The 17371-nt window shown below is 41.3% G+C and overlaps 4 protein-coding genes across 10 annotated transcripts; 2 read left to right on the plus strand and 2 right to left on the minus strand.

Annotated features, from left to right (window-relative positions):
• Positions 1-469: 469 nt before the first annotated feature.
• On the plus strand, positions 470-12308 carry LOC117571456 (serine/threonine-protein kinase WNK1). Of its 7 annotated transcripts, none has more exons than XM_034253605.2 (13): positions 470-593; positions 1813-1967; positions 2035-3613; positions 3672-3844; positions 3903-6927; positions 6993-7124; positions 7452-7514; positions 8256-9137; positions 9804-10181; positions 10247-11270; positions 11329-11393; positions 11453-11624; positions 11684-12305. In XM_034253605.2, exons 3-13 carry the CDS (start codon positions 2591-2593, stop codon positions 11824-11826), a joined length of 7080 nt encoding a protein of 2359 aa, XP_034109496.1. In that variant the 5' UTR covers positions 470-593; positions 1813-1967; positions 2035-2590; the 3' UTR covers positions 11827-12305. The 7 variants fall into 7 exon arrangements, with proteins under 7 accessions (XP_034109496.1, XP_034109497.1, XP_051861312.1 ...); XM_034253606.2 differs by lacking the exon at positions 470-593 and adding an exon at positions 998-1079; XM_052005352.1 differs by lacking the exon at positions 470-593 and having other exon boundaries at positions 1839-1967; positions 11684-12306.
• A 633-nt stretch (positions 12309-12941) lies between these two features.
• Positions 12942-13722, minus strand: LOC117571460 (V-type proton ATPase subunit e). The gene is made up of 3 exons (XM_034253611.2): positions 13463-13722; positions 13350-13397; positions 12942-13247 (listed from the first exon to the last, which is right to left on the minus strand). The coding sequence occupies exons 1-3, from the start codon at positions 13555-13557 to the stop codon at positions 13121-13123; spliced, it is 270 nt and encodes an 89-aa protein (XP_034109502.1). The 5' UTR covers positions 13558-13722; the 3' UTR covers positions 12942-13120.
• Positions 13723-13937: 215 nt separating this feature from the next.
• LOC117571459 (26S proteasome non-ATPase regulatory subunit 4) lies at positions 13938-15997 on the plus strand. The gene is made up of 3 exons (XM_034253610.2): positions 13938-14058; positions 14123-14263; positions 14336-15997. The coding sequence occupies exons 1-3, from the start codon at positions 14033-14035 to the stop codon at positions 15375-15377; spliced, it is 1209 nt and encodes a 402-aa protein (XP_034109501.1). The 5' UTR covers positions 13938-14032; the 3' UTR covers positions 15378-15997.
• Positions 15614-16117, minus strand: LOC117571461 (uncharacterized). Its single transcript, XM_034253612.2, has 2 exons — positions 15926-16117; positions 15614-15809 (listed from the first exon to the last, which is right to left on the minus strand). The coding sequence occupies exons 1-2, from the start codon at positions 16034-16036 to the stop codon at positions 15714-15716; spliced, it is 207 nt and encodes a 68-aa protein (XP_034109503.1). The 5' UTR covers positions 16037-16117; the 3' UTR covers positions 15614-15713.
• Positions 16118-17371: the final 1254 nt, after the last annotated feature.

Raw genomic sequence — 17371 nt, forward strand, 5'->3', positions numbered from 1 at the left:
TTAATTAGCGCACACTGCGCTACGACTTTATGCAATGAATTATTATTATTATTACGGTAATGACTACAATTATTTATTGTAATTTTAAAAGTGAAATTAATACAGTTTTAGACTATGAAATAACTATTTGAAATATCGTTAAGTAACGTACATAATTGATTATTTTTAAGGTGAGTCACTAAATAAGCCAATTAAATTATAATATTTTTAAGCGTGAATATTTATGAATTAAAACTTATTTTAAAAATCAGATGGTCTTATCAGGATATTTTATAGGATTAGAGATAAGGGAGTGCGAAAATCGATTTTAAATAAGAACCGGGCGATATTTCAATGTCGATATATTTACAAAGTTCACAGTTGCATTGATACCTATCGTAAATCGAGCGAATATTGCCATAAAAAATCGATGTTTTGAAAAATTTGCAAAGTACGATGTATCTGTTTTGCCATCGGTGTTTCTCCACCTTTACTCTGTTTTGCTCATCGCTAACAAGTACTACTCTTGTGTAACAAACAGAACAAAAAATAGTCCAATTTTAGTTCTTAAACAAAAATAATATAAGTGCTGTGCAAATATGCAATAGTGAATAGTGAGTGCTAATCAAATGACCACAAGCATGGCCATTTAGACGAAAATATATAATAATAACCCAAAGCCCATTTTGACAAAGGCAAACAAAATAAATATCGATAAATCATACAATTTGTTGGTGCGGGGACGGCTACATATGTGGCGGTATATTTTGTAAATTTTGTTGTGAAATTTAATGAACGTGCTACAATTTTGATGTATTTGACACAATTATTTTACGGGAAATCGTACTGCGCTAGTGTTCAAACAATAAATTAAATAATGGGCTTGGCGTAGTCATCTAAACCGTGATTTCGACTATGCAAGTTTGCTGTGGTGGTTGTCCACGTCTATGACATCATAAGGCAATGCATACATTTTGTGTGTGCGACTGCGACACAAATATGTAATTTTCATGTTGTGACAACACTTGCAGGACAAATCAATTGGTTTGCCAAAGTACAAAAAGGAATTGTAATTATTTCATGTACTCCACTTAACATATGTGCGTACTCATGTATTGAAAGTATTTATTTGCATGCGTGTGCGAGTGTGTGTGTTTGCGTGCGAGAGTACAACAATAAGTGTGTGTTTGCATGCGTATGTGTGTGTCAGTGAGCGATCGGATAAAAAACCAGAAGTCAGCAGAAGTAGGCGTAGTTTGGTGCAATTGGGATTTATGTGTGACTCATAATTAAGATACACCCTAAGAAACTAAAACCGACAACTGCATGACAGCTGTTTTGCAATCGAAACAGAACAAAGTACATACATAAGTGCATAAGTATATGCCGTATGTATGTATAGCATCTAGTACATACATGCAAACTTAAATACGTACATCTAGTTATATAGTATATGCAGTCCACATACATACATAGCATATAGAGCATTTGCATGAGTGTGTGTGTGCATACATATGTTATTCGAGCACAGGCGCAGTGAAATATCAATAGTAAAAACTTGTACGTTGTTTAGTGTGAGGCGATGTCATAACTTAAATAATGTACAAACAAATTATATATACAAACATCGTCTATATACATAATGTACATATATGCGAAAGAATGAAGACTTTAAATGAAAGATAAATCGATTAGCGACAAGCGAATGTTTGTTGATTTTGTTTGCTTGCTGTGGAGATAACTACTCAATTGCCGACAAGAAATCAATATCACAGACATACATACGTATACATATGTAAGTATTGTAATACAATTATCTTTTGTCGCTGGCAGATTCCACCTATTCGGTTGTTTTGAAAAAACTGCAAAATTGGACAAACCCTTTGCGACTTTGTACGACAGAGAGAAGTCGTACCCACGAACAGTATTCGGAAGGGCAGCACCATCAGCGAAGATGGTACTACTTCCAGTACCACGCAACCTCAAAGGTGAGCAGATGACACATCTTTTCTATAGAAATTGAGTTACTATTTCTTTTCTATTTTTGTCTTGCAGAAATAACTCAGATATTTCCGGCGAGGAACAAACAGTGCAAGAAGCAGCTAAAATCCAAAAATCGGTACAGTGCGCTTCTCCGAAAACTGCCTCCCCAGTTAGAAAAGTCCACGGAACGACTGCTAAACTAAAAGACACAAACACAGCACAGCAGCAGCAAAAGAGCAACAGTAGATATCGTCGTCATCGTCAGGGATCTGCACCGGAGCCACACATTCAAAGCACCTGCACTCAACTACAGTCATCTGCACGTCATTCAGCCACAGTGGATCCACTTGTCGCCTCACCATCTCATAGCAAAGGCAATCTGTTAAGTCGTCTACTGCGTCAGTTCTCCAGCAGTGCCATCACTGGTCGCCAAGTCAATAGTAAAGCCACCAAGGAGCTGCAAGTTCAATACGATAACCACAACAATCACAACCAGCAACAACAGGAAGAACAACAGCTGGAGTGTAATCTTAGCGAGTCGGTAACGTTAACCAATTTGTCCAACGTTGAGGGCCTCGTTGGCGTCGAGGCAACGGATTCAACCGTTGCGACACATAATGAGGAAACAATGGATGGTGAAGCGCAGTCGTCTGATGCAGTCAACAACAAGAACACGAAGCCAGCAGACGCTGGTGTAGTAAACGCGGATAGCAGCAAAGCAGATAGCAAAGACATGCCAGCCAAGGCAGTGGTTGTGTCTCCGTCCCCATCCACGGCTGCCGATGCCAATGTCAAGCCGAAGCAACGTGAGACGAGAAAATCATCGTCGGATACGGGCATTGAGCCGGTGCTGAAGCAGCACACAGCATCCACCGGCACAGGATCACAGTCAATGACGGGTCCGTTGCCCTTTAAGTCACCGCATGGCAAGGCAGGCAAGACGGGCGGCAAGGGGACGGACAGTTATGTGCAGACCATACGTTTTGTGCGCAAGAATGTCGATCAATACAAGAGCAATGTTCCCCTACAATTCGAGGAACTGGAAACGGAATTTCCTCGCGACTACGATGACAACATTGAGATGTTGTCGCGTGAAGCGGAGCATTTGGAGGAACAATTCCGTACGCCAACACGCTCGAATACAACAGATGCGGCTAACCATCAAGTGGCCGGCCTCATCGAGAATATCATCACGGAGGCGTCGCGCAGCGTGAAAACCGAAAAGACTCAAATTGATGTGCCATGCAAACCGGCTAACAAACAGTCGACGGGTGGCAAACGCGTTGGCTTTCAAGTCGAGGAGAAGATCGATGTCGAAGGCCGGCAACACGACGCAAGTCAGCCAAAGGATTTCGAGAATTTATCCAAGCAGGCCGAGAGTGGTGAACCCGTCTCTGGCGACTCATCTACACCCGGTACAGAAACATCGGTGTCCCAGCAGCCATCATCAACATCCACAGCGTCGGCTACTTCGTCGGTTACTTCACTGACGAAGGAGCGCAAAAGCGATGAGGATGACGATCCGGTGGCGATGTCGCCTTGCGGACGTTTCTTTAAATACGACAAGGAAGTCGGTCGTGGTTCCTTTAAAACCGTCTATCGGGGTCTGGACACTCTAACCGGAGTGCCTGTGGCCTGGTGCGAATTACTCGTAAGTCTTGACAACAAATCAATAAATTATCTTACAAAATATTTTCGAATTTATGTAGGACAAGCAAGTGAAGAAGAGCGAGCGCACCAGGTTCCGAGAAGAAGCGGATATGTTGAAGAAATTGCAACATCCTAACATAGTGCGTTTCTATACATACTGGGAGTTTCCTATTGGACGCAAAAAGAATATAGTACTAGTCACCGAGCTAATGTTATCTGGTACTTTGAAGTCGTAAGTATATCGGGTAAACGTTTCATGAATTATTTAATAATGTGTATTCACTTTGCAGGTATCTGAAGCGATTCAAAAAAATACACCCAAAGGTATTGAAGTCATGGTGTCGTCAGATCTTGAAAGGTCTTAACTTCCTGCATACTCGTCAATTTCCTATAATTCATCGTGATTTGAAATGTGATAATATTTTTATAACTGGCACCACTGGTAGCGTTAAAATCGGTGACTTGGGACTGGCAACACTGAAGAATCGGTCCCATGCTAAATCTGTGATTGGTACACCTGAATTTATGGCACCCGAGATGTACGAGGAGCACTATGATGAGTCCGTCGACGTTTATGCGTTCGGCATGTGCATGTTGGAGATGGCCATATCGGAATATCCATACAGCGAATGCAAGGGACCCGCCCAGATCTATAAGAAGGTCATCTCTGGCATTAAGCCAGCGGCCCTCTCCAAGGTCGAGGATCCGAATGTCCGCGACATTATTGAGCGTTGCATTGAGCTAAAGAAAGAGGATCGACCCAGGTGTAACGAGCTGCTGGAATCGGAATTTTTCGACGAAGACATCGGAATACGCGTGGAGCCCACGGCATCAGAACAGTTCCTGTCCGATCCCAGCATTAGCATCATTGAGTTTCGACTGCGTTTTATGGATCCAAAGAAGCGCTCTTCTCGCCACAAGGAGAACGAAGCCATCCAGTTTGAGTATAACGTTCAACACGATGAGTACGAGCAAATTGCCCAAGATATGATGAAGGAGAACATCATCTCGGAGGACGATTCGCGTGCTGTGGCTCGTCTGTTAAAGGTGCAAGTTGTGTCGCTGCTGAAGGAACGCGCCCAGCGCCAAACCCAAATCAAGCTACAGAATGAGAAGTCACGGCTGGAGAAATTGGCTCTGCAAAAGCAACGTGAAAGCTTGCCGACAAATGTGGAGGAAGAGGATGACGAAGAAGACGAGTCGGAGGATGAGGAGGACGGCGTTAAATGGAATCAGCGACTCAAGTATGAAATACTAAACACCGACTCCGAAACCAGCCTGGTGACCTCCACGAACAGTGCCGATCCCCAGAATCTGGTAGCCCGATCAACTACTTCCATACAAAACGGCAATAATCCGTTGCAACAGCAGCCGTTGCCACAATTAGTGGCCGGACAGCAAAAGGTGATTGCATCTCCGGCTATTGCGCAAGTGCAACAGCATTCAGCACCGGTTCACTACATACAGAACCCACAGATGGCTTCATATCAAAATGCCAACAACGCCATGCAGGACATTGCGAATGGGCATGGCCAGGTCATCTCACCCACGGGCAATCAACAGCAGCAGCAACAACAGCAGGCCGTACAGCAGCAGCCAGTTGTGCAACTGCAGGTAGCACCTCAAGCTGCAGCGCCACCCCAATTGATAGCTCAACAGGTGCAGCCCGTTGTAGTTGGTCATCCACAGCAGCAGCAACATTTGGTTGATCAGCAGAAGGTACAGCAAATACCGTTGCAACAACAACTGCAACAGCTTATGCACACTAATTTGCCAGCAGCCGATTTGGTGCAGCAGCAACAGCAACAATACTATCAGCAACAGCTTGCGCAGCAACAACAGCAGCAGCAACAGGCGTATGCTCTCCAGCAACAACAGCAAATGCAAACACTACCACTACAGCAACAACAACAGCTGCCAGCATCACAGCAACAGCAAATGCAACATCAGTTGCCAGCACAACAGCCCATTCCAAAACAAGCTGTTCAACAGCAGCCCATGCAACAGCAACCTTTGCAGCAACAACCTTTGCAGCAGCAACCTCTTCAACAACAACAAACTATCCAGCCTATTCAACAACAACCTATGCAACAGCAACCTATTCAACAACAGCCCATACAGCAACCTCTGCAACAACAGCCCATACAGCAACCTCTGCAACAACAACCTATACAGCAACAACCACTGCAACAACAGCCCATTCAACAACAACCATTGCAACAACAACCTATTCAACAACAGCCCATTCAGCAGCAACCTCTTCAACAGCAACCTCTTCAACAACAACCTTTACAACAGCAAACCATTCAACAGCCTATTCAACAACCTCTGCAACAACAGACCATTCAGCAATCAACTGCAACTCAGCAGCAGTTATTACAGCAACATCATTTGCAGCAGCTGCAGCAACAGCAACAGTTCGTTCAACAGCAGCAGCAGCAACAACAACAACAGCAGTTCCTTCCAAATGCATTAACGCAACCACTTCAAATTCCCATTTCAACGCATAGCACCCAAATGACGATGCAACCACTTGTTGCTAGTGCCCCACAGATAATGGCACAACAGCAGCCGACGGCAATATTAATGCAAGGACAAATACAGGTGCCGGCAACGATGCATCAGCAATCGTTGCCAGCCACTTACAGTCAAGCTCCGCCTGCACAGCAGCAGCAACAAATTGTGCAGCCACTTGCTAATGTTGCAGATGTGCAACAGCAGCACCAACAAGCTCAACAACTAGCCAACTATGCGAATGCCAACCAAATGCAGCAGCAATTCATACAGACTCAGCAGCAGCCACAGCAACAACAACAGCCGATACCCTTAGAGCAACAGTTGCAGCAGTTGTTGCACAGCCAATCACAGGCGCAAATTGTACAGCAGCAACAGCAGCCCCAACCTCCACTGCAGACAGAACAACATGCTCAGCAGGCACAGCAACAGTCACAGCAGCAACAGCAACTGCCTATCAAAGTAGTTACTCAGCCAGCAACTGTAACCGTTGTGGCGCAAGAACATGTAGTAGCTCCGGTGCCAACCAATTGTGAGGCTGCAACTCCAAGTGTCGAGCCAACAGCTATTTCTACCGATGCAGAAAAGCAGCAGAAACAACAACAGCAACAAGCCGCTGGAGGACGCGTCCAAAAGCCGCGTCGCTCGAATCGCAGCGGCAACGAACGCATACCAAAGCTAAGCGTGACCAGCGTGGATGAGGGCAGTGTCATCAACTGTCACATGGAGAACAAGTTGAAGACCATAACATTCAAATTTGACATTAGCGACGTCAATCCCGTTGAAATTGCTAATAAATTGGTAAGCAATCAATTTACAATGCAAAATTAATGATTAATGCTGATTAAATCATAATGCTTTTGCAGATTGCACAAGATTTATTGTCGAATTGTCAAAGCACCGTGTTTGTGGAAATGATTAACGATATTGTGGAGCAGGTTAAGCAGAATCCGAATCAAATTCCAATCCCAACCACCTATCGCCGCAACATTGAGAAGGTACTTTCATTGCGCAATTTCATTTCAACTTTTATCTTTTTGCACCCTAAAAAAAAAAAAACAAACAAAAAAAAAATTGAGAAACGGTTTCAAGATTGCAGCGGTTTTGGAAAACATTTACAGCCATTTCGAATCCCATTGGAGCCATCCATTTTGGAATATTCTTATTATGTTTTAAATGTTTAATATATATGTATGAAATGGAGAGCAGATAATATGTGTGCATTGAAGAAGGAGTATTAATTGGAAATACTACTACTATACACATTTTTTTAACCTGATGATGATTATGTATGTTGTATATCTCTACTACTTATAATAAAACAGGTCCGTCACGCGTCTCTAACTCGACAGCGTTCCACATTTAGAACACATCAAAGACATAGATCTGTAAGTGTTAAGTGCACTGTTAAGGGCTTATCTTATCTCGTATAAATACATATACTACTTACTATTTTAATTACATACAATATTCTACTACAACATAGTTTAAAAGCGATCTTTCTTTACTTAATAGGTTTATCGTTTTATATCGTACTCAACGAACATTTCAAGTATTTATTGTATTGTTTATTCGTTTATTCGAAAACGCTGTATTTACATATATTTTTGATTGCATATTTAGGCAGCACACTCACACAAACAACAACACCTGCAAGATCTTGACAAATCAATATGTATTATATTATTATAACAAAATTCGATGTTAGGGTTTGCCTATTTACCGCATAAGTTGATGTTTTCATTTTTGTTTTTGAGTGGATTTTTGACACCAACTAAGACTCCCACGCTCCGTTCCCTTCTCCTCAACGAGCTCAATTGGCTTTTAATCATTTACATTTTTCGAAATTGATCCAAATCAACAACACAAACACACTTGTTTTACTTTTTAGGCAGTAGCATTTTATATTGTCAATGTATTTATCAGGTTAACGATACCATATATATTACTATGTTTATATTCCCTCGACAAACTCTTGTTTCTTTCTTTTATATATATATATATATTTAATGCTTATGAGTACCTACAACACCAGCGCATTTAAACCGAGACAAACTCTTAAAAACCCAAAAAAGTTTCTTAGTTTATAATTGATATCGAAATGTATTTCAACGCCCGAATTATTTTAGCGGGATGAAACCGCCAGCGACATCACAAAGATGTTCGACTCGACAGCGCACAGCGCGGATGCAGCTGGAGGTACCTCGGATGCAGCTGGAGGCGCCACGGATAAATCTAGCACTGGCGAAGGCAGAGCACGCGAATCTTCAATCCAAAGCAATGCGGACTTGCAGACAAACATTGCAACGCCACCAACAACCACTTCCACGATGTCATCCTCATCGACGACCTCACGGGATGCCGGTAACAACAGCAATGACGTGACCATTGGCTCGGGTTCGGTCTCACGAAAGACCAGCACCGCCTCGGAGTACACATCGCTGTCCATTGACTATATGCCGGACAGCGCCATTACGCCAACGGGCAACGATGCGTTTCATCCGCTGGATAGCTACTTGGATAAACCCCAATCCGAGCAGAAGGCACGCAGTCTGGCCATAAGTCGAGTGCAAATGCTGTTGGAATCGACGCGCAGTGAAGCGAAACCCAGAAGTTTGAATTTGCCGCTTAATCGGCAGTTGAAAATTGTCGAGGATCTGAAGCATACTCGCAGCTTGGATGATTTGAGCGAAGTGAACATCACATTCGAGATGCCGCCCAGCAAGGTGGCCAAGCAATCGAGGGAACTGGCGAATGCCAATGCCGACAAGTCCAAAGAGAGTGGCGTCCAGCTGGGTGCAGTGCAGCCACCAGGTGGAGGTGGAGGAGCCGCCAATACGCTCGAACAACTGAAGATCGAACTGGAGAACATTACGCATGCGCATGCGTTCGCCTCCGCTGTGGTGGCCTCGATTGGAACGCGGCCAAGTACTTATCAAGCCTCGCCGGCAATTGCATCGATGAAAGCTCTGTCGGCACAGCAGCCGGTGCCGTCGTCCGATATTGTTGTGGTTGGTAGTCAAATTCTAATTCAAATTGTTATGTGTTATTCGTATTCGTAATTGTAATCGTTAATCGTAATCTCGTATCGTAAATCTATATATTGTGTGTATAATTTGGCTCTTTTGGTTCAGCTTCTTTTGATTTTTTTCTTATTGTTATTCGTAGATTTGCGTATTTAATGTTAAACAAAAACGCATACTAATACTGCTTACTGCTCTTGATTTGTTATTAATAATTTCTACTTATAGGATTACATTATTCAAGTAGTTAAAACTCTATATTATAATAATCTGTGCAGCAAACTCAACAGATCAACAGTAAATAATTCATATTTTATTTTGTAATTGAAGGATATCCTTAAAATGTTTAACATCAGTCTACACTGGTTGCGGTTGTAGTCACCTAACATACTATTATATAACATAGTTTAACTTGGTCTGGCTACACAGAACTAATAACGACTGCTTTCCAATGACTTATCTCCATTCACCAGACGGACTTGTCGTTTTGGTTATAGTTCCATTCGTAGTTTGTAATCGTATTTGATTTGATTTCGTACTAACGCTTTTCGTTTTTGGTCAGCTATAACAACTGCCTTCATGTTGCCATCTGGTATCCGCAGTCGCGCATTTGTCGGTTATCTCTCATCCAATGCAATATGTTTCTATGCGCAGGTTAACAAATCAAACAGCGTGGGAGGTGGCAGCGGATCGGCTGCTTCATTTGGACAGAATACACCCACCGCAGTGCTAAACTCGGCACGTGGCTCATCGGTGTACAACTCAAGGCGCACGTCCATTGACAACAGCATGGGATCCGATATGCAATTGCCTGCAACGAACCTCAACATCAACCACGAAGGCGTCGTCACCGCCAACGACGCTACGACTGAGGGCAGCGACAAGAAGCTGGCCAAACAGGAGAGTCTCGACAAAGTCACGAGTGCGGGCAGCGAGTCCAGGAATCCAAGCAATGGTGCACTCAACCAGAACTCCATCGCGGATCTGGAAAAGAAATTGGCCGCATTGCGACATGCTGACAACACAGAGGAGGTAACTAACTTATTTGCACCTGATTGCGATCCAAGCAAATAATAATTTTTAAACAATTGCTTTAGCAGCCAGCTGCAGCTGTCGCCGTACCTGTGACAAAGCCATCGGAGGAATCGGTGGTCAGCGTGAATGCTCGCAAAATCTCTCGATTTAGCGTTAGTCGTGTGCAGGAGCAAAAGACATCCACGGACGAGGCGCTGCATAATCAATTGAAGATTGATCTGCAGATCGCCGGCCAGGGGCACAATTTTAATGCCAACTCTGTTCAAAATGGCAGCATGGTCAACACGCCCACTGAGCTCATTAGTTCGCCCATACAGAACGTGCCGTTAGCCATTAACGGCATCCAATTGATTTACCAACAACAGCAGTCTGTTCCCACTGGTGTCAACGTGATGGTGCCTCAGAATCAGGCGTTGCAAAATGGTGCTGCTGCTCAGCAGCAAGTGCAACATGCGCCACAGCAACAACAACAACAACAGCAGCAGCAACAGTCGCAACAAATGCTACCGCAGCGTCATCAGCAAATTGTGAACGCAGTGCCACAACAGCAACAACCTCAGCAAATACCGTTGCAGCAAATGGTGCCACAGCAGCAGCCAACGCAACTTATACCTCAGCAGCAACAACAGCAGCAGCAGCCAACACAGCAACAACAGCAGCAGCAACAACAGCAATCGATGATGCTGCAACAACAACAGCAAGCTGCACAGCAGTTTGCAATGTCCACATCACAGCAGCAACAACAACAGCAGCAGCAGCAGTATATGCAAGCACAGGCAAATCAAATGCATCAGTTGACACCACTCGTCATGGGCATGGGCGTGGGTGTGGCACAACAAATGCAGCCACATCAATTGGCCGGCATGCCAACGCATCAGCAATTGCTTCAACAGCAGCAAGCTCTACAATTACAGCCGCATCTGCAGCAGCAACAGGCGGCCATGTATAATCAACAGCAACAGCAAAATTTTCAAGTGTCTGCAACGGGTCAGCTGCTGCAACAAGCGCCGCTGGTAGGCAACCAGCAGCCAGCTCAGCCCATGCAGCATGTGCTGCAACCACTGTTCAATCCAGCTGTGGCAGAAGGTAAATAACACTCGCCTAATCAATTTACATAGATTAATCGAAAAACATTGAATTGCAGTTGCTGAGGAGCCCGTGTCTTTGGCGGCCACACATCCACATCTTTTACCTAGCGATATTCAATCGGTAAGCATCATAATTTACGTTTGATGGCCTTCAACTAAAGTTCCATGCATGCCTTACAGGATATTAAGCATAATCTGGACTCGTTGGTCAATCAATTGTGCAACACTCGCTTGGGAACAAACCAGCATCAGCGACTGCTGCTTCTGCGTCAGCGACAGCTCATCGAGGAGGACGAACTGCGCTTGAAGCATTACGTGGAATATGAAAAATTCCAAAAGGCATTACGCCAATGTGAGCATAATTTCATTTTCAAATTTATTAATTATTTAATGTATTCGTTTCCCTTACAGCTCTTAGCACAAATGCGCCAGCAACGACCGCGTATTATTCGCCAGCTGCTGCTCCGGTTCAACCAAACTTGACAGCTCCAGCGACAGCAGCACCAGCACCACCATCGTCAAACACTACACCAGCCGGCTCAGCAAATACATAAACGTTTCAACAATTTGAATCCATTTAGTGTTGCCGCGCCGTCGTCGTAGCAACCATAATCAGCAACCGATCGCATCCCCTCCTCAATTTCATGACAAGTCATTAAAATATTGCTACCCCGAAAATGGTTTGGCAACTACTGAACTCTGCTATTGGGCACGATTGCGATTTCGAAAATTCTGGATCTGCCATTAGATATTAAGTGCAAAGTTGTCGGATTATGTGGGGGGAAAATTGTCTGTAAATATGTAGTCACACAGTTATTTTGATTTGATTTGCCATTGTTTCGCTTATTGTTTTAATTTTGTTTTTGATTTCTACTATTCATATTCTTTATATGCAATGCTGTTTCCTCTCATTTGTTGTCAATCAAAATGAAGTTTCGGATTTTATTTAAGCAAATTGTAAATTTGATTAGCGCTAAAGTGTAAATAAATATTTCAATAATATCATGTACACTCATACATCAAGATACATACTTATTACTATTATTATTATTATTATATATATACATACTATATATTTTAAACCATCAGTGATTTATGTTTTTGCGTAGTTATTAAATAAATAAACTTTTATTGAACTTCAAGTGATAATATCAATACAACCGTCTTTCTCCAGAAACCTTTCGAAGGCAAGGACATGGAATTTACAATTTTTGCTTTTTTCGCTTTCTAAAACAAAGAATATAGTACAGAATCATGCTAGCAACTACTAACGCTCATCATTCGTTCTTTTTTAATGGGCGAATGAGTTCGAATAAATACCTATGCTTCACAGCATTTTCTAATTATATATTTAATTGCATTATTTATAAGCTTTTTAAAAATGCTTTCTACATTTTAATATTGTTTTGGAGACTGTGTGTTGCATCCGTCCTCAAAATTTCTTCACTAAATAATTTTTCTGATTTTTAATCCAACACTGATTAATCCAAAGATTGCAACAAACCCAAGAATATTTGCGCCAAGAATTAAATTAAAAGAGAATTTACTATTGATATGTATGAGCTCAGCTCGTTACCTTGGATGGTAACAAGTGTATGGAGCACTTGCGTTTATGTAACAGAAAATACAGATACAAATTGAATATAATACAAAGAATTCAAAACATTACTTCGTTTAAACTTCATCCACGAATATGGGATTTATTTACTCGTACATAATAATATAATGCAAACTTAAACAGTTTTCAAAAAAAGAAACATTTGATTAACACATTTGTGGGATGGATCAAAAATGAATCAAAGAAACATAAACAAATCTTTTCGATGGAATGACCCACATATTTACAAGTTACACTGTAACATCCATGGTATCCTTAATTTCATTGCCCCATTCTCGGGCCATTATCATAATTTCATTCATGGATAGTTTGGGTCCGATCAGGGGATTCATCTGCGTCAAATAACAGCAAAGCCAACTACGAAAGAAAGATGATAAAAGTTACTGTATTTGTCATACTTGGTATCTGTGTGTGTGAACTTATGCACACATATCAGGGCCACCAATAAGAGATACTTACAACAGCCAACAGGTAACGGCAGTAAGCATAATGCAGCACTGGGTAACACTATGTACAAATAAGAAGTAATTATAAGTAGAGTTTAAGTAAATTGTGGAATTTGAGTTACTTACCCTCTGTTAGGGCCCCGAGCAAAGAAGGGGCAAATGATGCCAATAAAGGCCCAAATAGCAGTGATAATAACTGGGGGAACGTAGGCTTCAACCATTTTTAGGCACTGTTTGTAACTTATATGTAATACTGAAGATCTGCCGTGATCAGCAGGTTTAGTTGATGGTTCGGAAACAAAAAAAGTTAATAAGTGATCACGAACAAGGCACTTTTTTCAATCAGTATGAATATCACATGACAGACATGGGACAGAAACATATGTTGACGACGCTGCCAGACTTCGCAAGGGTGTGTTGTGTTGTAAGCTGTCAAAAAATTGGGTTTTTTAATACTGGAATTTTAAATTTTTAGAATAACTGCAGTCTTTAATGACCAAATAAAATAAATTAAACATCAAAGGTATTCATAAATTAAAAATGTACGAGAAAGAACTATATAAAAAAAAGTGGCAACTGCGTCAACTAGCTTATCGATAATCACACAACAACAGAAATTATCGAAGTAGCCAAACAACTCTGTGTAGGTAGCTAGGAATTACAGTTCAGTGGCAAAGTGACAAGCAAAAATACAAAATGGTCCTGGAAAGTACTATGATATGGTAAATAAAGAATTATTGATGAAATTGGCAGTAATAATAAAATTTTCGCATCACAAATTCACAGTTTTGATAACAGTGATTACCAGCGCAATGGTGATTACTTTCCAACCCGTTTAAATGTTCAAAAAGATGGCATCAACTTGGTGTGTCTCACAAAGCTTCGCTCCAATCCGGAGAATAATGTTGGTCTCATGACCCTATCTAAGTAAGCAGACAGCGTCAATAATTGAGGTTGCTCAGAATTTTTACAATTTATTAATATTCCAATTGATTGCAGTACCGCCGAAGTGCTAGCCACACTCACCAGTGACGTGGGACGCATATTTTCAAAGATGCATTTGATTCAACCAAAGGGTGAAATAAATTTGCTAACTGGAATTAGAATTGCCCATTTGGTGTTGAAGCATCGTCAAGGCAAGAACCATAAAATGCGTATTGTGGTATTTGTTGGCTCGCCCATCACCAACGAAGAAGGCGAACTTGTTAAGCAGGCCAAGCGTTTGAAGAAAGAAAAGGTTAATGTCGACATTGTTAGCTTTGGCGATCATGGCAACAACATTGAAACGTTGACTGCATTCATTAATGCTCTCAACGGCAAAGACGGCACCGGTTCTCATTTGGTTAGCGTTCCACGCGGCTCAGCACTGTCCGACGCCTTATTGTCGTCGCCCATTATCCAGGGTGAGGATGGCATGGGTGCAGCTGGTTTGGGTGGAGCCGCCTTTGAGTTTGGTGTCGATCCCAATGAAGATCCGGAGCTGGCTCTGGCTTTACGCGTCTCCATGGAGGAGCAGCGTCAACGCCAAGAAAGCGAGCAACGTCGCGCTGGCGCCGACAACGCTGGATCTGGATCAGGCACTGGCAATGCAGCTGAAACTGCTGCTAGCGGAGCGATTGTGACCAGTGGCGAAAGCGTCGCCAGCAGCGCCACTGGCGTAACTGTGCCCAGCTCCAATTCTGAGGAGGCAATGTTGCAACGCGCTTTGGCATTATCTACTGAAACGCCCGAGGACAATTTGCCCGATTTTGCCAATATGACCGAAGAGGAACAGATCGCCTTTGCCATGCAAATGTCCATGCAGGATGCGGCCGATGATGTGACACAGCAAGCGAAGCGTCCCAAAACTGATGATGCCTCTGCCCCTATGGATGTGGATGAAGACTATTCAGAAGTGATTGGCGATCCGGCATTTTTGCAGAGCGTTCTTGAAAATCTTCCTGGCGTGGATCCACAATCGGAAGCAGTTCGCGATGCTGTTGGCTCGCTCAATAAGGACAAAGATAAGAGCACTGACGCCAAGGATGACCAAAAGAAATGAATGCTGAATGGAAAAAGCTATCTACAATTATACTACTAAATATATATTAAAAATTTGTCATTAATCCAGAAATCATATATGAACTAACTTCGTGTAACACATTGCGCAGATTATGTTCATGCTTCAAATAAAACCATTATATTATCACAGGGAAAATGTCATATTTCACTGACTCATTCGCCCATGCTCTTGCTGGGAAAACTCCTACTGCCCCATTCGAGTAAAATAAGTGGAAATCTAGTTAAGTTAAATATATTTTGGTTACTTTGACTCTGTATTTGTAAGCAACATTTTATCTACAGTAGTGAATTCTAAAAGGTCGATTATGCTCCAAGCTTACTTTCCGCCTTTGTAGTCACGGATGTGGTACAAAACCCAGGCCGGAATGAACAGGGATGCAGCGCACATGCCACCACCAAGGATTACTTTCTCCTGCAATGAATTCAATATTTATATTATCCATTTTAAAATTAATGTCGCATGTAAGGAATATGTCCAATATTTCGTTTACGTAACCCCGAAAAGGCAAGCAAAAAAATTGTACTTACAGCAGTAGAGACGTGCTTGGTTGGGGGACCAGACACAACAGATTGGCTGCGCCTTTGAAGGGCACCTCGCATCGCAGGAACCAAAAGTTTAGCAGCACTATTTTGGAACATCTTGAAAATTTATTGATTTCCTTATTTTTTGCAGAAACGAGTGTTGGTTGTGTGCTTGATGGTGTTGTCAGAAGCAGCGTGACCGCAGCTTCAACTCATAAATGTACTATTTTACATAGAAAAATATACCAACATATACCACTGTCGGGCGGTTCCACTTAACTTGTGATGGGACAGAGCACAATTGGAAACCAACTGAAATTTAATTTGCTGTTCAACGGTCTTTAATAAACAGATAGTTAACATTATATAATGTATTAGTTTTTGTAAATGTCTTAGGAATTGTATTATGCGTATTGTTCAAAGTATAAATTTTTAAATTTGATACTTTAATAATAATATAATTCCTTTTTTATATTGTGTTAAATGTTTGAAAATGTACGAATGACTTATGAAATGTAAATAAACACAGGTAAAAACAACTGAATTTAATATCAGTTACGTGGAGAATATACTATTATTACTGTCCAAATGCCACCATTCGCTGGTTAAATATGAATTCAATTTTAGATTTGGATTTGTGGCTCGTATAGTTTATTGTTTTCATTAACTGAAGGATACAAATTATTGTTAAAGCTACTTAAGGTACATTATTTGATATATTCAACAATGGGAAGGAAAAGCAATCTCCGGCACTCCGACGATTAAATACCCTTGCAAAGTGAAGTTAACTTATATATTAATATCATTTATGCTAACAAATGTTAGTTTCGTTGATGAAATATCATAGTTTTCCATACCAAACATTAATTATGGACCGATAAGTGTCATGGCAGCCATATGATTTAGTAATCCAATTATGGTATCTACCAATTTGAAATTAGATGATATTCTGTAAGTTATTACTAACGAACGCCCTGTATAATGTAAATATTGAGGAAAACTTCCTCTGAAATCTAACAATAGGCAATATTGTATTTGGCAGCAATTGTATTGTGCATATTGTTTTTAATTTCAAATTTTAATTTTGCTGCTTTTAAATATATATTTTAATAATCTAATCACAAATGATAATACATAGTTTTCATTAAAATAATTGATTATTAGCATTTATTTCATACCAATTGTGTTGGGATATATGTAAATACGCTCATTAGTTTTTTCTTCTTTAAATACTTTATATCTAATTCATTAGTTAAGGCTTTGTAATATCAAGCCATTGGTTTGTGACATGTTTCATGAATACACATAATGTTAATCAGATAAACATATATTTTATATAGCATACATATGTATTAATATAATATTGGCAATATATTTTGTTAATTGGGGCAGCTTTGACGAAACTTTTCACAGAATTACTTTTACAATGCGATTATTAAGCCTTGACTGAAC

This window comes from Drosophila albomicans, chromosome 3 (assembly GCF_009650485.2).
Source record: "Drosophila albomicans strain 15112-1751.03 chromosome 3, ASM965048v2, whole genome shotgun sequence".
Classification (NCBI taxonomy): domain Eukaryota; kingdom Metazoa; phylum Arthropoda; class Insecta; order Diptera; family Drosophilidae; genus Drosophila; species Drosophila albomicans.